At 46.6% G+C, this 23,228-nt stretch overlaps 1 protein-coding gene across 1 annotated transcript in view; it reads left to right on the top strand.

The window, feature by feature from the left end:
• Positions 1–23,228, top strand: part of TMEM150A (transmembrane protein 150A) — an 87,270-nt gene that overhangs the window by 20,708 nt on the left and 43,334 nt on the right. Inside the window, exons 2-6 of the mRNA XM_085635209.1 lie at positions 9,781–9,945; positions 10,932–10,979; positions 16,372–16,458; positions 16,554–16,621; positions 22,008–22,135. Coding sequence (XP_085491335.1) covers positions 9,881–9,945; positions 10,932–10,979; positions 16,372–16,458; positions 16,554–16,621; positions 22,008–22,135 — 396 coding nt within the window. The 5' untranslated portion in view covers positions 9,781–9,880. The remainder of the gene's footprint in view (positions 1–9,780; positions 9,946–10,931; positions 10,980–16,371; positions 16,459–16,553; positions 16,622–22,007; positions 22,136–23,228) is intronic.

Here is a 23,228-nt window from a genome sequence, read left to right as displayed (position 1 = left end):
AGCCTTATTTTTTGTTTTTATTGCATTAATAAGAGCAGATTTTGCCTGCCTACATTCTTTAGTATACCAGGTATTAAAAAAGTGATTTTGCCTGGGCTTAGTTGATGGGGGATTAAAGAATATTTTAAGAGCCAAGGTAAGATGCAGGTACGTTGATTCTATCGCTTGTAAATCCCAGTCACTTGGAAGTGGGGTAAATAACCTTTCCGTTTCTAGAAGCGCTGGGAGAATCAGCCCATAAAGTTCTAAAATTTTGTCCGGGGTGCGTTTTACTGCATCCCACCTAATTCTTCTTTTATTATTGACCAGAGAAAGATTCCGGTCGGGCATAGGGCCAATGGTAGAAGATGCTTGAGAGACAGGAATTGATATCTCAAGCAACAACGCATCGTGGTCACTGTCAAATCTAGAAATGACGGTAAAGTCTACAATACTATTCCAAGAAGATACCTCCACCAGAATATAATCTATTAGGGAGGAATAATTGTCCCTTTTGAAGGTAGGTTTCCCTGGCTGGTCAGATTTTAAACGACCATTACAGGCCCTCAATGAATGCGTAAGGACAAATGCATTAATTTGCATAACTAATGGGGTCCAAGCCTTTACCTTCTGGATTTGGGGATCTGGTATTAGATTACAATTATCTTCCTCGTTTTCTAATATATATGGGAGGTCAACTAGCGGTTCGTATTGACAGTTAAAATCACCCGCAATTATTAGTCTATCATGATTAGGTAGGTCTGGTATGCTAGTAGATAATAAGTCAAAAATCGGAGAATCTTGGGATAGGCTAGATGGACGTGAGTAAACGTTAATAAGAATTAGTTTAAAATTGGGTTTGAATAAAAGAGCCAGACCTTGAAGATCTACTGAGAACAGATCTAGTTCAGAAATAGTGCAGTCTAAATGAGTTGCGACCCATATGGAGAGGCCCCCGTAAGGCCTACCCCTCTTCCCCTTGGTCGCTACTACGGTATGTGCCGAAAACCCGGAGAACTGTGTAGGCACAAGCGACCAGGTCTCCTGCAATAATACAACATCATATTCTGATATAAACTTAGACCACTCTGGGTTGTCTATCTTTGAATTTATACCAGCGATGTTCCATGATAGGATCCTGATTTTAAGATCTGAGGGGGAGGCTATGGTTGGTTGGCGTTTGATACAAGGAGTCTCCACATTAGCTGGGTTACTGGCTTCTTCGCTTACGTCTGGTTCATTAAAACTAGGCAATACACAATAAGTAGACAAATGGGTTGGAGTATATAGGTTAAAACAAGGTTCAATAGCATTAGCATGTACTTTCATGTGTTTGTTTGGGATTTGTGAAAAAGGTAAAGAATTGTTCCCGAGTCAATCACATTCTTCCAGATTGGAAAGTGCTTCGAATCTATTGGTCAGTGATACTGTATTAACACAGGGTGAACTGACAATGGTGGGGGCACTAGACTGTACCGTAGAGCTTTTTACCCTGGTCAAGCTTGGAATTTTAAATTGACGTTTATTGTAGAAGTAATGATATGTTAGAGGCACTATTTCAAACGATCTCCTTTGAGGGGGGAAAAAGTTTCTAAGAAGTACAGGCAAAACATTAGTGCTCGAAAAGTGCACAATAACACAGTCCCCTTTTAGCTTCTTCTCCTGAGAGCCCACCCAGTCAACTCTTCTCGCCATGATGATCTTTCTTACAAGTGATTGACATACCCATTCAGGGGCACTAAGATTGGACGATATCCAGTGTGCACATTTGTCCATTAAATGGATAGTAGTCTCGCTTTGATTAGGTAATAACGGGGGTACCTGTGCCAGGACCAACGCCAAAGGAGCCGCTAAAGGAGATAAGTGGAATATTGGTTGTACTTGTTTTGTATTTATCGTAGTGAGTATAACTTTAGATGTTTCCGGCTGGGGTAGTGCACAGGGCCCTTCAGTTCTATTTTGGGGGGCATTGGGATGTTGTAAGCTCCTAGTGATTTCTGGTTGCACTACGGATAGGGCTGTTATGATCGGAGGTTGGGCGGCTTGAGACTCTGGCATGGGAGTATTTTCCGTTGAAGTTGGCTGAGGCCCATATAAGGGACCATCAAGGATAGCATTATTCTGAGCTGTTACTGGAAAATTATCAAATCGTGACTCCAACTTAGAGATCCTTACTTCGATGCTTGCCAATTTGTCGATTATCGGGTCTATGATAGAGTCTAATTTCTTAAGTAAATCGTCCCAAATTGGGGTTTGGTCGATGACATAAGGGACAGGTAAATTTGATGTTGAAAGGGTTGCTTTAGGCTGATGAAGCTTTTTGGTAGTTTTTTTTTGCAGAACATTCTTTTTCGTTGCACAAGTCACTTTAAGGACCCTAGGGTTATGGACGGGCAACGTATTCCTGGTTCTGGTCTCTCTTAGCTTGGGCGGTGAAATTAAAGACTCAATGGAGATCGGTGGACTTGGATGAATGTCAGTTGTTGAATTACCGTCTCCAACGCTTGGGGTCGGATGTGGAATAGGATCTTCAATGCCAACTAAATCTCGTGGAATACCTGGGGAGGCTTGATTACTAATTTGGGAGTTTGAATGAGCGGGCGAACCCTGGCATCTCAGTGAGGGACATCCAGGTTCCAAGGACAATCTCCTTTCGGTCAACTCTATTTCATGTGCCAGCAGAGTCGTTGCCCTAACCAAGAATGAGTCTAGTGTAGCACCAGCAGGTGTTTTTGCTCTGGTTCTTTTTCCTTTCACCATTTTGATTACCAATTGTACACAGTCACACTAATTACCTTCTATGGTAGTAGCTAATAGAGCGGTGGCCCAGCCCGGCCTCTTCCGGCCCCGGACGGCCACAGACGGTCCCGCCCTTGTCCCGGGCTTAGCCCGGCGCCGCCCGCGCGCGTCCCGCGACGCGGGGGTCACGGTGGTATTTAGTGCGCCTCCTGGCGCGAAAACAGCGTGGGCGGCTCCCCTGGCGCAAAGGGTTATGGGGGATGTAGTCCCGTCCCCACTCCGCGGCCGCAGATGGTGGAAGCGGCGGCGGGGGACGGAGCTTCCTGTTGCAGAAGGTGTCAGGCGTCAGATAGGAACAGCAGCGGTAAGCAGCAACAAACCCAGGCAAGTCCTCGGGAGAAAGCAGAGCCCGCTCTGCCGAGGTCACGGTGGTATTTAGTGCGCCTCCTGGCGCGAAAACAGCGTGGGCGGCTCCCCTGGCGCAAAGGGTTATGGGGGATGTAGTCCCGTCCCCACTCCGCGGCCGCAGATGGTGGAAGCGGCGGCGGGGGACGGAGCTTCCTGTTGCAGAAGGTGTCAGGCGTCAGATAGGAACAGCAGCGGTAAGCAGCAACAAACCCAGGCAAGTCCTCGGGAGAAAGCAGAGCCCGCTCTGCCGAGGTCACGGTGGTATTTAGTGCGCCTCCTGGCGCGAAAACAGCGTGGGCGGCTCCCCTGGCGCAAAGGGTTATGGGGGATGTAGTCCCGTCCCCACTCCGCGGCCGCAGATGGTGGAAGCGGCGGCGGGGGACGGAGCTTCCTGTTGCAGAAGGTGTCAGGCGTCAGATAGGAACAGCAGCGGTAAGCAGCAACAAACCCAGGCAAGTCCTCGGGAGAAAGCAGAGCCCGCTCTGCCGAGGTCACGGTGGTATTTAGTGCGCCTCCTGGCGCGAAAACAGCGTGGGCGGCTCCCCTGGCGCAAAGGGTTATGGGGGATGTAGTCCCGTCCCCACTCCGCGGCCGCAGATGGTGGAAGCGGCGGCGGGGGACGGAGCTTCCTGTTGCAGAAGGTGTCAGGCGTCAGATAGGAACAGCAGCGGTAAGCAGCAACAAACCCAGGCAAGTCCTCGGGAGAAAGCAGAGCCCGCTCTGCCGAGGTCACGGTGGTATTTAGTGCGCCTCCTGGCGCGAAAACAGCGTGGGCGGCTCCCCTGGCGCAAAGGGTTATGGGGGATGTAGTCCCGTCCCCACTCCGCGGCCGCAGATGGTGGAAGCGGCGGCGGGGGACGGAGCTTCCTGTTGCAGAAGGTGTCAGGCGTCAGATAGGAACAGCAGCGGTAAGCAGCAACAAACCCAGGCAAGTCCTCGGGAGAAAGCAGAGCCCGCTCTGCCGAGGTCACGGTGGTATTTAGTGCGCCTCCTGGCGCGAAAACAGCGTGGGCGGCTCCCCTGGCGCAAAGGGTTATGGGGGATGTAGTCCCGTCCCCACTCCGCGGCCGCAGATGGTGGAAGCGGCGGCGGGGGACGGAGCTTCCTGTTGCAGAAGGTGTCAGGCGTCAGATAGGAACAGCAGCGGTAAGCAGCAACAAACCCAGGCAAGTCCTCGGGAGAAAGCAGAGCCACAAAATGCCAATCCACGTAATTACACTATATAACACACAATCCTACTCCGCATATTTCCAGTACACTCAATACCACACAATTACTATCCACATATTTCCACTGCATACCATGCCACATAGAGCTAAACTAAAAACTCATCTCTTCTCTCTGTCTCGGTGAGCTGTAAGGAGTTTTTGTCAGCAATTAGCGCGGGGATACACAGTTGTGCAGCCATGCGCTTTATAAAACGCTTTATTATTATTATTATTATTACATAATTCCACTACACAAATCCACTTCACACCACAAAATTATACACCACACAATTGCCCAACCAATAATTCCTATACAACCCACATAATTCCATTACACACCACATACATAACATACGGGTAAAAAAAATTGTAATTTAGAGCGGCAATAGCTCTAACTCAAGCAAATGCAGAACCTATTGCATTTCTAATGCTTGTTTAATAGGGCTGTTCAGTTGTACATAATGCCTTCATGGTTATATATAAGATAACAAAAATGCTTATAACACTTTTCTATTATAACTTTCCAACATGCTGCACAGCAGGCACGCTGCTCTACACCATGGGTTAAAGACATTGGCAAAGACAATAGCTTCGGCTAAACACTTACAAGATCCCAAAGGCGAGACCTATTGGCTATGCCAATGCTTGTTTAGTTGTATGGTCCTGGTATGAGGTCAGAGTGTTCGTATACAGCTCATGGCCTATGTCTATTTATTATGGACCAGACTGTTCGTTATTTCGTATGTTTTTGCAAGCTGGTTGCTCTTGGCCTCAAATGGGAGATGCCAACGCGTTTCAACCTCCGGGTGGGACCTTATGATCTTGTGTGGAATACTGTAATAAGTAACAAAATACATTCAGTAGATTCGGAGTTAATAAAAGTAACTCCAGTTGTTGAAAAGTTCACGTTGATCTATGGTGGGAGAAGCATCTTTCTTGTTGCCACAAGGCACAGCATGGCATAGCCATGCACGTTTTTAGGTCTCGCCTAGCTGTTGCGTTTACGCAATCGCTATGCGAGACTCTAGTAAGAGGGGCATTTCAAAGTGCTCCCAAAAGTGGATTGCATGGCGAGCACGCGCACAATCGCGTGCATCGTGCCGCCATGCAGTCCGTTTGGGATAGCGCTTCAGCCCTCTGGCGCCCTCGGCATCATACTTCAAAGGGTCCGCTCCCCCGCCTGGAATGCGCGCCCCCGCCAAGTGCGCGCGCCACGCTCCGCCGCGTCTCGCCGTGACAAATTTGCTTTCACTTTCGCGCGGCGGGCGCTCGCTCGCGTCCGGAGCACTTTAGAAGCTGGGCTTGTCTTGTTTTCTTCGTAATACGCATTTGTTCTCTACCTGGCTCCCCTCCTTTTCCTAGGCCTCTGTCTCTCTTACGACCCCATTCCCTTTCGCTTAGGTCTGTATTTACTGCTCTCTCTCTCTTCGCTTATGTCTGTATTTACTGCTCTCTCTCTCTTCTCTTATGTCTGTATTTACTGCTCTCTCTCTCTCTCTCTTCGCTTATGTCTGAATTTACTGCTCTTTGTCTCTCCCGCTCTCCTCATTCTATCCTGCTCTCTCTCACGAGCCTTCCATCATTTCCTATCTCTAACCTGTGGTCCCCGTCTACCTCGCGCCCTCTCCCCTCTTTGTGCCCGCTCCCTTTCTCGCGTCGCCACCTCTTCCATCATTGTACCTCGCTGTCCCTGTCTAACCTGCAGTCCCCGTCTACCTCGCGCCCTCTCCCCTCTTTGTGCCTGCTCCGTCGCCACCTCTTCCATCATTGTACCTCGCTGTCCCTGTCTTTCTCACGCCCCCTCCCTTCCAGATCTCTGTGTCCCTGTGTCTCCTTCCCTGTCAGGCCTCTTCTTTCCTCCTGGTGTCTGACATTTGAGGGTAGCTAATGAGCGCCTCCGCAGTCCGGCTCTCACTGATCCCTCGGAGGCTGCCGGGGGTATGGGATCCTTTCCCTGCAAATAATTAATTTAGCTACGTGTTGCGTAAGAGCCTAAAAGGCTGTCTGCTGCTACCGTGCTGCTCGGCGGCCATTAATATTATATCAGGGCCGGTGCTGTTGCTGTAGTGCAGTTTCATAAAAAATGTGATCTGTAGCTTTAAACATGCAGCTTTCCATGCAGAATTATGCCAAGTAATTCTTGGTCTGCAAACTCGTAATTGCGTACAGAGATTCCCGGCGGTACCGGAAATTCAGAACGCCTGGAACGGCTGCATATAGTTCCTCAATACTTTGTCCATTTCTACTAGTTGTGTTTCATAAGCTTTTAAGAGTAGCGTTCGGGCCACTCCTTCCACCCCCCCCCCCCCCCCCCCCCTCTTATCTAGTCTCCTTCTAGGCCACTTTTTCCATTTTGCTTGGACATTTGATCCTCGTCTTTTGGCTGCCTCATTCTCTTCTTAATAATTATAATATAATACTTGGATTTGTATAGCGTTGCTAATAACCCGTGAGGGTCTGTAGGCGCTGTCCGTAGGCAGGGGGAAGTGATTTGCCCAGAATCACAGGATGTTGAGCACATGACGAGACTTAAACCTGGATCTCTCAGCGCCCAAGTCGGCTGCACTGGCCATTAAGCCACACCCTCCCCCTTCTGAACGTAGCATTTGGACCACTTCTTTGTCATTGACTCTACTCTGGAACACGTCCAGGGCCGGACTGGTAATTTAAAACAGCCCTGTCAAAAAGTATAAACTTAGACCCCATGTGCACCAAGTGAGTAACCCCCAGCACATTGCCCAGTAGGATTTTATGTAGGATAATTTTGGAAAAGTGAAACCAAAAGGTGCATGTTAACTGCTCAATTTTTCAATTAGATTTGCCACTTTTACTGACTTCTCCGAAAGGGATTCAAATAAAGATTCCAGTACATTAGTGTTTACCACAGTACCGGGAAGCGCTATTTCTACACAGATTCTAATCATGCATGCCATGTGCCTGGTGAGAAAAAGGACCTATTTGTTGGTACAGTTATGAGAGGTTTTCTTTTAACCCCGTGAGTGCCCCGCCCTTTCCACGCCCTGTGCCGGGCGTTTCATTAGCGGGCGGGGCTCATGACGAGACCATCTCGTCATGGGCACTCAAGAGGTTAATGCTTCCATTCAAAAGTCTTCGAAGCTCATCTAACAAGCATTGAAATGCAACAGGTCTCGCATTTATGCGAGGAAGCTATTGGCATTGTAAATGACAATACCTTTTATTTTATGTTTTAAAAACCAAAACATAAATAAAAGGCATTGTCATTTACAATGCCAATAGCTCAAACTCCCGTAAATGCGAGACCTATTGCATTGCAAATGCTTGTTCTTAAAGAAGGGAGGCTGTGCAGAGAGCAGTGCAAGCAACCCAATAACTGGAGCCTTAGGAACCACAGCTTAAGCTCTTCCTCGACAAGTGCAGAGCAGCTCTGCTCAATACCTTCGCACAGAGTGCAGTTCTAACATTGGAAGCTGTAGTGAAAGGTTGTACGACAGAACAACGCAGGGAAATAAGTCTCAAGTGTCAACCACACATTTATTACCACACATTTTTTTTCAATGTGTATGTTTTGACAACCGATGCCATTACCACACATTGTTTATTCATTTAAAAACAATTTATTTGTGGGGGAGGTCCCCCCACACTCTCCAACTTATCTTAAATGCGTGGCAAAGGCATCCGTTGTAAAAACATATACATTGTAAAAACATGCATGCTTAAAAAATGCGTGGTAAAGTCACAACGTAGTTAACCCCTTCAGCGCGGCGCGGATTTCCGCGCCACGCTGAAGGTTCCGTGCGCGGGCGGGACCATGACGGAACGGTTCCGTCATGCGCACAGCGCAACCGACGTGCATGACAGAACCGTTCCGTCATGCGCGTCGAAGGGGTTAAAACCTCCTTATAAAGGCTGTTTCCCGTAGTGTAAAGCTTCCCTCACGATTATGACACAAAGAGCAGCAGCATTTCATACTTTTCTTATGCGGTAGAGGTGCACCCCAGGTAACAGCAGAATACCTTTCTCAATCAAAACATGCGCAGTGTAGCAGCGGTGCAGGTTTCTCTCCCACATCACAGGCAGTCGTGTAGCAATATTCCACGCTTCCCTTACCCAAAACAGGGACACCAGGTGCAGCAGCAGTACAGTACAGACTTCATTTATACCCATAAGCTAATATAAGCATCTGCAATGCAGGTGTCCCTTTTATACAAAATGGTTATAACACAGACATCAGTGAACGTGTCTGTCCTACACAGAACAATTACTGCACCGGCAGCAGCTTACTTGGACTTGTAGCATACGTAACTTGTAAAATGGTAGCAGTGTTGTATATGAACATTTTGGATACTGTGTGTGTGCAAGCGTATCATTGATGTTGCTGTTTTCAGGAAGCTAAGAATGCAGTAGTTGGGAATGTGTGGTGAGAGTAGGCTGGCCACGTGACTCTGTGTCATGACAGAGACCGTTTCCCCTCCTGGGGCTGTATTACACAAGTGCCTCGGGGGCGCAACGGGTGTTTGCACCCGCTTTGCGCCCCCCAAAGGCACTTTGATATTACAGAAGAGGGCGCAAAATGCTTGTGCGGCCCCTTCTGTAATACAGATAGCGCTGATGTATGTGTAGCGCCAGTCCTGTCAATAGAGGGCGTTCTCTCATGTACATAGGGGCGTGGCCCCATGCAAATGAAGGTCTCTGTGCCTGTGCGCGTATTACTGACATGGGCGCAGAGGCAAACATTCCTTTAGGAGGCGCATTTCGAGTGTGCCACAAAAAGGTGGTGCCCTTTCTGTGCCTACTAAATGCAGCCCTCTAAAGGGATAAAAGGGGGTCCCATGGACCCCCACCAACATCCGCGTGCAGGCAGGTGCAGTCATTCACTACACCCACCTGCAAGGGGATCTCTAACCCATTTTCAAAGGGCTTGCGGATTGCCACCTGCACAGAGAGACACGGAGCAGTTTTAAAACAGCTGCTCTGTATTTCTCTTAAATGCGCTGTCCTGGGTGCAGCACAAGTTCGCGGCTGCCCCGAGGGCAGTGCATTCTTCCTGAGAGGATGCACTTTCCATGTTTGCACACGGCGCACCTGCTTTAAGGTGCGCCGTGGCGCAAAGTGGAAAGTACGCCTTATCTGTAATACAGGCCCTGGGGTTTTAACCTGCAAATCAGTCCTGTTAGATGCATTAGTGTCTAGGCAGACTGATGGAAGAATGTCAAGCCTACAACACCCAGAATGCATTAGGCAGGCACATGAAAGGCCGTTACCGGAAACAGTGTCCATGATGGCATGGATTGAATTAGCCAGTGCCCCGTTTAGGAGTACATGTGAGGGGGTGATGTGGGACGAGTGGTGAGAATGGAGGAAGCTAGAAGCCTGGATGATTAAGAAACGGGTGAGCCCCTTGAGCCATCTAGCTATTTGTGACCTAGTTTCCGTCTGACAGATGTACTCTGTCTCGTCTCTGCAGGTGGCTGGTGCTGATGACTCCCGTTGGAGGCCTCGTGTCATAGCTGCTGCCATCCCACTCCCCCCTCCCTGTATCCCCTCCATCCTGCCTGCCCTCACTAATGACAGCCTGGATCATTCTTCCCATCAGCCTCTCTGCCTTCTCCATCACTGGAATATGGATTGTGTAAGTATTCCGTCCTACTTTGTGGTATATGAGTATGCTGGTGCCATGATTGCACAGGTTCTTATTTACACAAAAAATGCCACCTCTCCATCTTGAGACAAACACATTACAGTATCATGTTTAGTTTAGAAATTCTCCCTTCCTGGGGTCATATTTAAGAATTTTTGACCAGAATTATGAAATAGGAATAACCTCTCTTTGGAAGTTCATTGGTGTACTGTGGGCATTCTTATGTGTTTGTGGCTGTAGGAACTCATACAATGTAGTTTGTAGTTCATTATCAACAGAGTGGCATCCACTGACGTTTGTTGCTACTACCCCTGGCATATATGTTATTTCAAGAGGCCTCAACAGTGCTTAATTTGTAGAAAACTAAGTGCCTGGGTCTTTGCAAGGAGGCCACCGCAGCTTGCACCACACATTGCTCCTGCCACGATGCCAACGATAGTAACCGCACTACTACTAACCATCAGACTTCTGCAAGTGTGACAATTAGGACTATTCCAGGCCACGAAAATAATAAGAATGGCTTGGGCGACAAATAATAGTAATATTTTATGTATATTGAATTTTAACTGTTGTTGTAATTTCTAAATTAGCCGGACAGGGCCAACTTGTAGCAGACTGTCACAAGCGCTGGTTTTGACAAGTAGGTGCCGGTGCCGAGCACTAGAAACCACTGGCTTAAATTAGGCACTGGGCGTCACATTAACATCCTTTCCCCTCATGTCAAATTTTTGTAGTCTCTTCCTTTTCTTATTGTACCTCTGATCCTGTCCTGATGTGGAGCCATCAGCTTGCTTCCAGCTTCCACACCTTCCCCAATTTCTTTCCTATCTAGTACCAGTGGAAATGGCAAGGGGTCATTCGCTTGTTTCTTGGTGCTAGGGATGGATTAGAATGCTGTCACTGGAAATGAACAGTAGGTTGTGTTGTGAAATATATATGCGTGTTAACCTAGTGTCTCTATCTGCCCTTACATTCAGGTATGCAATGGCTGTGATGAATCGACATGTATGCCCAGTGGAGAACTGGTAAGGCCTTTCTTCAGATTAAAACCAAGCCCTAGAATGAAAGCTTTGAGTACAAGTTCAGACTCGCAATGCTGTAGTTCTTGCCAGAGCGTTGTCTCGTGCACTGAGATTGAGGTGGACCAGAGGATCCGGATGTGGTAGCATTTTTTAGAGTTCATGCTGTTATGTTGCCTGTTTCTCTATCAATATTGCAGTAAGTCTGTGATGTCACTGATGCTCACAGCCCATATTGAAATATCCGTGTTCAGATTTTATAGATGTAGGGCTTCCCGGTGAGGTAGAATGTGGGTGATGCACAATCAAAATACAGCTCAAGAACGTTTTATAAGGACAAGCATTTCTTCAAATATGACCCACAAAACATGATCTCAACTACATGAACTGCTCTTTTGTGAAGCAAGACTTTGTCCAGAGAACGTTGTCTGTTGAATATGCTCTTCAAATATGGATATTTGACCTTTTCTCTTGGAGTGATGAAATAGCAGCTGGGCCGTCTACAGGCCGTAAGTTTTTGCAACACAACCCAAGATGTCACCTTGCTAACTGATCAGGTAAAAAACAAACAAGTTCACAGACAGAAAGCTTAGTGGCGGCATCCTGTCTCTCTGATGAGGCAGGAGATATTCCTCATGGCAGAGACTAAGAGGAGCAGACTATTTTTAAATGCCTGCAAACCCATGGAATCGCACAACTCCTTCCCAACAATCTCAGCATTCCAAAGACCAGGAGAATGAGCTAGATCTGAATACAGAAATATTTTGTTCAAGTCAAGTAGAATAGCATCTCCTATCCCCCAAGCCCCTCAGTAGCCACAAAGAGATCATTTATAGTGTCTTTCCACTCCAGGGCATGAGCATATCCACATTCCATGCATGTGGAAAAGATTACAAACCACCAAAATGAAGAGGGGCTTCTGCTTTTTGACCTTCTCAGTCAGTCCACCTGAAGAATGACAATTGCCAGAAAACAACTAGCTGTAGAAGACCGCTTTGTGTCTAGTTACCCTACCATTAACAGGATGGTCAAGACAAAGTGAACCAGAAGAGAGGGAATGCTCTCTGCCTTTTGTGGTAAAACACAGCAGCTATATTGTCAGTTAGTCTAGCAGTGATTTTCTTGAAACCAGGGTCGAAAAACTCTAGGAGTATAGTTTTGATCTTTAAGCGTTTTCTGAAAAAGAACCTATATTCGACAGACCAGGTAATCTCCCAAATATCCATTTGAGTTCTACATCTGTATGTCAGTGATTCCTTTGGGATTGATATCAGTGAGAGCAAGGTAGTCCCACTAGAAGATTGTCCTCCACCAACCGCAGCTTCAGATCTTCAAGTACCTAGTGACTGGAGTCTGGTTCTTGGTTCTAGTGCTTTTCCTGGTAAATCTGGGCATGGGACATTTTTAGCTTTTACTGGGGCACTATTTGTACAAGAAAGCCAGCAAACCCGTAGCCTTTTCAAAAATGCCATGCTCTGGTAGAATGAAGCAAAACTTGTAATGAAAGTTGTTTTTTCAGATTCCTCTCTGCTTCTTTTGCTCTGCAGCTAGATGAAAAACAAACTTCTGATTGTGCCCTTTACTCTGGAAAATGGGTGATACAGAGTTGAAAAGCCTTGGTATCTTTGAATCTTGCTTAGTAAGCTCCAGAGATCTTAGTCTAACTTTACAATATCTTAAAGGCAATTTTAGGGTATATGATCACTAGAGGTCATGCAGTCGCAGCTCCTGCCTTGCATATGTTTGGTTCATCGTCAAACACATAGGAAATGAAGTAGGAGTTGAACAGCCAAACCTATCTGCTGGCCCACACCTCTTTGCCATCTTCTTGCAGCTCTTTATCCATGGTTGAGGAGAATGTTTGTATAGTCTCAGCTAAACATCTGACAAACCTTGTCCCTGTCGAGTGGAAATTTAATCTGAAAAATATGGATGTTTTACAATACATATTGCGTGCAAGAACAGCCTCCCTATCTACCTTCCCCAAAATATAAACAGCTCTGCTCTTCGCTTTGATGACACCCATACAACTCTGGACCTGGAAGCTTTGAGAAGACAAGTGTTATCTCCAACATATCCATTTGAGTGCAGTGATCATCAAGAGTGCCATGTATCTCTGGTCTTATGTCGAACCAAACTGACCTGTAAATCTGGACAGTAAACTGATTACTGTAGACTAATGTTTACACTTTTTTATGGTGTTACAATAAAACGCAATGTGTGAAGCGATTTTACTACGTGAGTGGCGTGGTAAAATCTGCTCATGAATGGAACACCAATTGGCCTTGTGACAGCGAAAGGCTGGTAGTAAGCGCAGTGAAATAAATGCAGAAAATTGTGGGATAAGTTGATCACCATCTGTTATGCCTCTTTTTTTTCCAGAATAAAAACTAACCTCCTCATTATTAGGGATCCCTCATTCCTGCTGGGGACGGGAACAATCTTGTCAGCTTCACCAAGAATCTTGAGATATGAGGAGTTACTGCAGACCTCTTGTGTTTTTCCGTGAAGGTTCTGGATGCCAAAGACACCCCTAACCCCAGTAAATACTGATCACTGTGGGATTCTCAGGGTTCTACCCGGAATCACAGTTTACTTCACACCACCGGAGTTAGCTAAACCCCCGACATCAGTACAGCTGAGAGTGCTGAAGTAGCACTCCCTCCTGGCTATATGGGTTGTGCTGCAACAATTGCCTCCTGATATCATGCCACAATAAGCAAAGAGCTGAATGTGTATTCTGGCATATTTGTGCCATTTTAAACCGGTTTCGCTGAGTGGGAATAGCTAGTGCGCAAAGATAGATCCAGGTCTACAGTTGTTTGTGTTGTTGAAAAACATTTTCACAATTTTAGCCCCGTCTCCATCCAAACCATGATACCCTTCACCGGAGGGAAATACCTTGGCCTGAGAGAGTGTCTTCTAACTTTTGATCTTTGTCTGTGCCCCACGTATTCCATAGGACACATCTGAAGGGTCTGAGCAAGAAGTAGAATAGTGTGTGAGCCTAAGACTCGAATCAGGTTGAGGCCATAGTTGCTAAAAGTGAATCTGGCACTGAGAGGTGTTGGAGGCATTGTCAGAAGTTGTGCCTGAGCTAAACCTGATAAGTAGTCATTCAGTTGAAATCATGAAAATGTGACCCATATTACTTGAACTGTGTGGTGGCAAAAAACACTGGCGACAGAAAGATTGGCCCAACGTTGAACCATGAGCATGAAAGTGAGGGACTGGCCATACAAATTTGATTGAAGCTGTGAGGGGTACATATTGCTGTTGAGTAAATTTAAGTCCTGACCATAGGCCCAGACTGCAGAGACTTACAGGTATTGAACGGAGAGGTCTAAGCATAGTATGGCACAAAACCCAAGCTAGAATGTTGCTAAAAAATGAACTTGGATTTAGCCCTTGACATGATGGCCGTAAGGTGAAGTTGGATTCCTAGGCGATGTGCATGCTAATTTCTAAGATCTGCCAAGGAATCTGCTCCTGTGTTGAAGTCCTCGATAATGTTTCCATATTTGCTAGGTTGCTTGACAGAAAGATCCAGAGTCATTGTAGTGGCAGAGGCAGGAACCTAGCAAATGTATTTCTCCATAACTGATGGCAGATACAGCATGTTACAGCGACTGGCTGTGTCATTTGGCTTAGTATTTTGTCACCTTGTAATACTGGTGCGTCCCCGGAAGTGTTAAGCTAAGAAAGAATCTCGTAGCATGTGCTGGTAGTTTGTGGTCTGGCAGGCACCTTGAAATAGACTATAGTGTTAAATAGTGAAGGTACATTAGATCCTGCTTCTTGGTAACTAGATCCTTCTATGTGGGCTACTGTCTGGGAAGTCAAACATCGGTCAGGATGGCTGTGTGGCAGGTAGGCTTATTTAACATGTCTTTCTTTGGAGTCTTTGTGGCATCTTCAGACAATCCCATATAGGGTGGCGGTTGAAGGTGTCCGCCCACTGCTGCAGTTGCTTTTGTGGACTCTTAACTGAAAGCGCCAAACAATGAGCACCTCTGTGGTGTAGAGGGTACAGCTGTTCCGGGGGCAACCTGTGGGTCTGCTGGGGAAAAAAAGTGTCTGTTGCAACCTTCTTAGCTTTCCTAAAGCTGGTTACCTGCAAGTTGTGCACAAGGAAGCTTGTGGATAAAAAAACACCATAGGTTCTCGAAGATAGCAGTGCATTAGGGGTAAAGTACATGTCCAGTCTTGATCAGTTTAGCAGAGAAGAGTCTGTGTTCACACTCCAGGCTTTAAGATTTTTCTGGTGGTAAAAATGAGTTATGGGTGTCTGACATGTCAGCATTGGACTTCCTAGAATCTCTAAGAATTCCACTTTCTGGTTTCAACCCACTGAGAGTTTGTGTAATACTACATTTTGAACTAGTGCTGAGTAGTAGTTCAACATTTAGTGAGCTGCAACATCAATTTGTGGGTAGGAGTGTAGTATATGTTCTTCAGGAAGCTGCTCCACTGGCAGCTTCCCCTCCAGACTTAGCCTGGATTCAAAGGTGATCTATACTCCTCTATCCCTCATGAACCACCTAATATTCTCTGTGCCCCTTCACAGAACAGAAGTTAACATTCCAGAACAAACTAACTCACCTCTGTGACCATACATTCCATTCTCAATGCCATTTCATGCTTCCAATATGTTTAAATTGTCATAGAAAATAACTTTTAATGCTAAGACGACTTGGCCACTTTTAGCTTGCTAGGCTGATTGACTGGCTTTTGATTTCTGGCGTCCAAATCGGTTTGAGTTGTGTGTTTTATTCCCTTAGCAGTTATGTTTTTTTGAAATCTAAAAAAACCCCTAAAAACTACTGAATAAAAGGTGCTTATTTTTTCAACTTTCCATGTAAGCATAGGAAATTTCAACATAATCACCCATAGAAAAGACACTTTGAGAAAATGACCATGCCATTGAATCACAGACATGCCCCAAGATTTCTTCCAAAGTTGCTTGTTGTACACCAAGTTCTGCCTCTCCTTGTTTCTCTGGCTTGTACGAAGACTTCTTGCTTGGTTTCTTTATTCCTCTTTTTTGGTACAACCAGTTACTGAAAGGGAAAGAACTCCGTATTTCCTCATGGATTACAAAGTAGTGGCATTGGGGAAAAAACTTTTTTCCCAGCAGTCTTTGGACAGCATCTCGCATGAAAGCCCTAACACTGGGACTAGCTTGTTCAGGTTTATATCCACAATCTGCAAGTTAAACAATGACAAACCTATGTGCCCTCAAAACAGGTGTAGAATGTTGACCTGTTAAGGTAGAGCTGCGTCCCAGTTTCTTTATTTTTTTATTTTGGGGGGGGGGGGGGGGGGGGGGTGGTTGACTTTCCTATCCCCTACCACAAACGCAGATACCTCTGATTGTCCTTTCCAATCTCTTTTCTAGGTCCTACAACGAATCCTGCTCCGACGATGTGTCCAAGCATGGCTCTCCCAAAAGCTGCTGTACCCTGCAGGACGTCCCCCTGATAAGGTTATTGGGGTAGAAGGGGTATCACGGCGTTGTTTGTTGTCTGAGACCTCTTGAGTGTTCCTACATGCTGAAGAACCTCTCTTTATTCTTTACAGCAAATGTGGAACCTATCCTCCGGAGAGCTGCCTTTTCAGCCTCATCGGAAATGTTGGTGCTTTTATGGGTGAGTGTTTGTCTAAGCAAACCCTCTATCATGTCGCTGCCTCCACCCTGCTTTTTGTTTAGGCTGCATCAGTCATGCTTGGATATTTCAGTATTAATTTTTAATAATTAATGATATGGGTACAGTCCAGTGCTAGATTGGTGCATTGTTTATTATTTCAGCTTTTGGTACTATTGAACAGTACTAACGCAGGGTTTGTCTTTAGACAAGTAGAGCTGGGTGTGCAAATGATAGGTGATGTTGCATGCACATTCCTACGGGTGGGAGAAAATTGTTAGATGGAATAAATGACGGTGGATCAAGGAGCAAAATTACATAGAACTGCCGAGTTTAAAGCAGAGGTACGACTGGGTACAGTGAAAGGGAGTAATGCTTAAATACGATGAGGTCCAAACCACTGAGTGAGGGGCTTTAAACGAAAGGCTACTGGAGGCTGAAATACAGCCACAGGCTTGGCTAGGCATAACTCTGCACAATTGGCAGCTGTCTGCATTGAGCGCTTTTTGGCTGGCAGTGGCCTGCAGAGACCCGTGCCCAGAACGGCCAGCAGTGACTCTTTCCTAGCTGAAAGGGACCTTTACTTATTGTTAGACCTGTCAGCCCTTTGGGTGGTCCCTCCTCATCATTATTTATTTTGTCCCACTTTTGCCTCAAACCCTGTTAGTATTTTTTCCTTTTTGGGAACCACCAGACTTTTTAGTATTGATGCAGATTCAGGGAGCCATTTTATCTACCCCTGGAACTTCTGTCTGAGGGCCTGAAACACAAAATGGTGGCCACCCATTGTCACCTGTGACATCACTGGAACCTACCAGCACCTTCCAGAACATTCCAGAACCCTGTGACAGTGAGAGGCAGGTTTAGAATGTTGGGAAGGCATCTCCAGGTTGGCAGTTGGAGTTGGCAGTTGGCACCTGACTGGTGAAGAGAGAGCAGCAGAAACCTGAAGGAGGAAGGAGTGAGGCAGCAGGGGTGGAAACTTGTGCCTGGAGTGGGGTCCATAAACCCACCCTTGATACTAGTCCCTACTGACTGAGCCCAGCCTGGAGCCCTGTGTGGGAGAAAGCAAGAAAAACCATCTTAAGGACCTGGACAGCAGGAACAGGCCTTAAAAGTAAAGAACAGCAAGTTCCTGACCTGGTTACTGGTAACTTCTTGAAGTCCGACGTCGAGAAGCCTGGAGACCTGGAGCCCGAGGTGGAGAAGCGGCGCTGACTGGAAAGCAGACGTCGTACCCGGAGCCGCCAGAGGTCGAGAGAGGGCGCCGACGGAGGTCGTGGAGAGTACCAGAGGTCGAGGAGGAAGTCACCCAAGGTCGAGTGTGCGGCGTCGACGGGGGAGTGAAGTCCGCCCTCCGGAGTCGCCGGAGACCGAGGTGAAGCGTGCCGGAGGTCGGGAGTGGAGATCGCACTCCGGAGTCGCCGGAACCTGAAGAGAATCGTGCCGGAGGTCGGTAGTGGAGGTCGCACTCCGGGGTCGCCGGAACCTGAGGAAAGGAGCACCAGAGGTCGGGAGTAGAGATCGCACTCCGGAGCCGCCGGAAGTCGACATCGAGCCAAGGCCGCCCGACGTCATCGAACCGGAGCCGCCTGGAGGTCGACATCGAGCCGAGGCAGTCGACATCGAACCGGAGCCGCCCGAAGTCGACATCGAGCCAAGACTGCCCGACGTCATCGAACCGGAGGTCGACATCGAGCCGAGGCCGCCGACATCGAACCGGAACCGCCTACCGGCGTCGTCAAGAACTGTCATTGCGCCGAGGCCGCCGACATCGAACCGGAGCCGCCTCACGGCGTCGACACGACTCCAGCGGCATCGGAGCTTCATAAAAAGGGCAGTAAGTGGAATAGAGGGCGCCTAAGGCCCTGTGAAGCCCTAAGAGACCATCCTAGAGGCTAGAGAGGTGCTGGAACCAGTTTGATAGTGCCAGGGGTGAGCTGAGACTAATACAGAGGGGTTGTGTAGTGTGGGAGAGCCAGATCTCTAGATTCCCCCTTGATCTACCTCAGTTTAGGCCTCAGCCTTGTCCAAGCCAAGTAGTACATCCCTCAGGTCATCCAAAACTCTACAAGCTGGGATTGGGTCAAATCATCCCATAGTACCTCAGGAAGGTGAACTGATTTTCAAGTGTCACTGTTGGCTTTTATTATTTATTGAGAGCACTGTATTTATTGTATTAATCCTATTTATTACCTCACAGTATTTTATTGCCTTACAGTATTTAATGTTTCACAGTATTTATTGTCACACAGTATTTATTGTCTCGCAGTATTTATTGCCTCGTAATATTTAATTGCCTTTTATGTAATGCACTTATATTTATGCCTTGATTATTTATGATCTACCTTATTTATTGAATCGTTGAAGTATTATTTATTTGACTTACCCTACCACAGGAAAAGCCTTGTGTACTGTGATTGTATTATTATTTATTGAATCAGCAACTAAGAGAAAAGAAGATAAAGAGATATATTTTCAGTATAATTTTTAAGGTGTAGTGTCGTTTTTGGAACGGATGCACGCATGGTTATTGTGTGGGTATGACGTATGCTTAGCACGGTGCCTGATCCCTGACCACTCGAGCCAAGCTACCACAGTGTATGTCCGGGAAGACCCCATTACCACCCTTCCGGTGTGGGAGTGGGGTTTTTCTAACACTTATCCACACTTCGCTTGTAATATTCCCCCTTCTCCCCTACCCATATGTCTAGCAATGATGTCCTTTTATCCACCAGTGTCTTTCATTTGCCTGAACTTGACTGTCTAGGGGCTATGAATATCTTTTATTGCATGTTTACTTAAAGGCTGTTTGGGGTGAGGGGTGAGAGTAGGGCACCGAGATGGGTTACACCATAAGCCCAAAAATTCTCTCTGAATAATCCACCCCCATAATTAGGATCTAAAGCACATGCTCTGACCCAGCAGCCTTTCTGCCCACAGTAAGTCTGCAGTCACCATAGAAACCTCCTGGGTGTCAGCAGTGCTTGGCCATTATCAATCATTAATGCAGACACAGTGCCTCATTAATGAGCACAAAGGGTGATGTTGGAGTCTGGAGGCTTTGTATAACTATACAGGGAGGATATCTCTTTCTCTTCCCTATCCCCACCTTTGTCAAATTCCTCCCTCTGGTGGCACCACAATGTTTCTTATGCTCAACGCTAAACAGATGTATGTGCATCTGTTACCCTTCCTGCTATAGAAATGAGCTCCAATAATGAGCTTTGCCCTCCACAGCATCCTCTGAGCCTATGGTGAGCAACGTTGCTAGCCTCCTCCATAAATAAGCCGTCTAGACCCCGTCTCGTCCCGGCCCTCTCCCACCAAAGCTGATTACTGTGCTGCCGCTTCCTCAAACGATGCTGTGTGTTCTCCCTGAGGTTTTACTCAAGATTCCAAATAATTTGCTCTGTGCTCCTTTTCCCTCCATCCTGTGTGCTTCTTTAGAATATGTCCCTGCACAGCTCTGGCACCCTTCTCTATGCTTTTTCCAATCTCTGATGTACAATTTTAGCATGCATGCAGTACAACGTGTTGGCCTTTACAACGTGTTGTATTACATTGTGGATCTTTAATACTAATTTTCATGCTACTGTAAGGTTGGGTTAAAAAAAAAAAATGTGTATGTGTGTGCAAACATATACATGTATATAATGATGATGGGTGTGAGTAAACACACACACATAGATCTATCTGCAAACACTTGTATATTTTCCAAAACCCTTTTATATATGTCTGTGTGTATGCACTTTGAAAAAAGGCTTTTTGTCAAAACAATGTCAGTGCGTTAAAGTGGGCTAGCTACCGGGAGTGCCCGTTGTTTTGACGGTCGGCTGACCAACTTTTGAATATAAATATATATTCACTTTTCACTCCTAACCTCCGTTTCCCTCTACTCACCCCTAAGCCCTGTAATCAAACCAACCTCTATTTACTTCTAACTACACCTAAAATCACATTTACCTCTACCCACCCTTTACCCTGAAATCACCCATACCCCCTTCACCTCTACCCACACCTAAACCTCATTTTCTTTAATAACATAAAAATTATTATTATTACCTGTGTTGTAAAGGATGTGTGGTAAAGGTAAAAACCTATTATATACACTTACCTGTGTGGTACTTGCCTGCATGATGATAAAACGTGCGGTAAAGGTCATGCGTGTTAAAGGCTGTTTTCCTCCACGCTTAACTACTCTGCACCCTACCCATTACTATGTCTTCCTGAACCTTTTCCCTATGCTACCACCTCGTTCCATGCGGACTCTGTGTCCTTATGACGAGTCCATGTAAGCCAAGCCTAACCCCTGGTGCCTCATTGGCAAGCAACTTGTGCAGCATTTCCCGGGCCAGGCGCTCTACCTTACATCCTTTCGGTACCACTCACTAGCATGGGCTTGTTTTTTGTCCCCCTTGTTTGCTTGTTTGATCCCTCTGTTTGTCTCCTGCCTGACACACTCCCCTCCTTCCCCTCTTATACCCTCCCCACCTGGTGCCATTCCGCTTCCCTCATCTGGTTTCGCCGTCCGGTCCTACTTTTGCCTCTTTGCTTGGCCCCTCCTTTTGCCTTTGACTCCTGGCCCCTCCACTTGACTTGCAGCCGGTCCCTCTGCTTGCCCCGCTGCCCCACCTAATGCACTCCGCTCTCTCACCTGTTACGGGTGTTCCTCTTGACCTTCCTGATTTGCTCCCTTTTCCTATCCCCATTTATTTCCCTTCTCAGTCGCTTGTCCCGTGTGGTTTCATACCCAGTGCCTTTGTTTCCTGTTTTCCATTACCTAATCATTGTACCCATCATGCAGCCCTTCTGTTTTTATATGTAACCGAGAACCCCAAATAATCAACCCCTGAGCTCTCCTTCTTACCAGCTTGTGCTCCTTCACTTCTAATGCCTAACCAACCTGCTGCATCCACAGTTTGTCGCGCTTCTTTCCAGACGCCACCATGTCCTCTTCTTTTTGTTACTATCCATGTTACTTCCCATGCCTGTCTTCTCTTCTTCCTCAAGTCTCTGCTCCTGTGTACCGTACCCTTGCACTCCCTATGCGTAAATCTAATGTGCCACTGCACTATACCGATCACTTGAGGTCAAGTAACCCCAACCTCTTACCCATGTCTACACTATCTGCTCCTCTCCCATGCTCTGTAATGCCTAAACCATGGCCTCCTTCATATCAATAGCATATGCTCAACTCCTGTGATCCTTCATGCTCTAACTTTGCCCCCATACCTAACCACTGTACTTCTGATTTCTTGTGTTCTACCTTGTGCCACGACCTAACCCTGTGTAAGCCCCTCCATATGTAAACCGTATATGCTATCTTTTGCACACCCTGATGTCTCTGCCCCTACAATGCATAAATCCTTTGCTCTCTTTTCAACAGTGGTCCTAATTTGCTTTCTGCGCTATGGACAAGTGATTGAACAAAGCCAACAGTCTTGGGTGAACACCACCGCCTTGATCGCTGGCTGCACGAATGCTGCTGGGCTGGTTATTGTTGGCAACTTTCAGGTTTGATGTTGTTTATATTTTGGGAATAGCAGTAGTTCAAAAAGGGCCTTTAGAATTGATTGGGGTCTACAAGATTGTCCTGCTACTTGCATGTTCTGACTGTAAATGAAGTTTTAGTTGGAATCAACCTACTTTTAATATTTATGGAAGGCTGTTGTGTTTTTCCCCCCGAAAATCTTTAACTTGCATGTGCTATAAATAGAAAATGAGTTTGCAGCGGGAATCTTTTGTTGATTCACATGCCATGCATTATTCCTCTGTCTAGTCTGGTCTGGAAATTTCCCTCTTGCGTGTCATCGACTAATACATGGTCTCATGTCTGACCTCTTCTGACATAAGACGTGCACCCCGGAAGTCCCTATGCGTGGTCACCATCTTTAGTTTTGTTTGTTCGCTGTTGGGTAAAGAAGCTACGGTCTGCAGTCAAGGATCGTCAAAGAAAATGTGGAAAGTGTTCAAGGTAGTAGGGAGCAGCGGAACCAGAAAACAGGGAAATGCTACTACAAGGAAAGAACCGTAGAAGGACGACTGATATCCACAGTATATCACAGTATATCACTGAAAGAAGTAGGTGCAACACGAAGGGGTGCCAACAGCATAAGTCGAAGAATGTGCGTCTGTGAAGATGGAACCGTTGAGGGAAATGGAGAACACTCTCTATAGGTTCTGCTCCAAGTGCCACCATAGGATTGCACTAAAAGGACAGCTCCAATGTCTGCATCCTCTGTCTGCCCAGAGGCCACAGTACTGAAGACTGCGAAGCATGCACCTAGTTTCAACTGAAGTCACTCTGGACCACAAAAAAGAAAGGAGGTCAGCACACTATGCCATGATGCAAAGCCAGCACATGTAACAAATCCCCCGCAAGGACCTCATTAAATCTAGAGATGATGTAAAAAACAAACAAATAGGAGACCATAGTGGCACAAGGGGATGGGGTCCGACATAGAAGTGTGTATTGTCTAACCCAAGAAGCAATAGTATCGAAGAAGACAGCGCAAGAAGGCAAACACAAGAGGCTTACCCAGGCAACACATTTCAGTAACACAGCAGGCCCAGACGAAGCCTTCAGACTAGAGGAACCTGTAGATGC

The sequence above is a fragment of the Triturus cristatus genome, chromosome 11 (assembly GCF_964204655.1).
Source record: "Triturus cristatus chromosome 11, aTriCri1.1, whole genome shotgun sequence".
Taxonomy (NCBI): Eukaryota; Metazoa; Chordata; class Amphibia; order Caudata; family Salamandridae; genus Triturus; species Triturus cristatus.
This window is presented reverse-complemented; position numbering and strand designations above follow the sequence as displayed.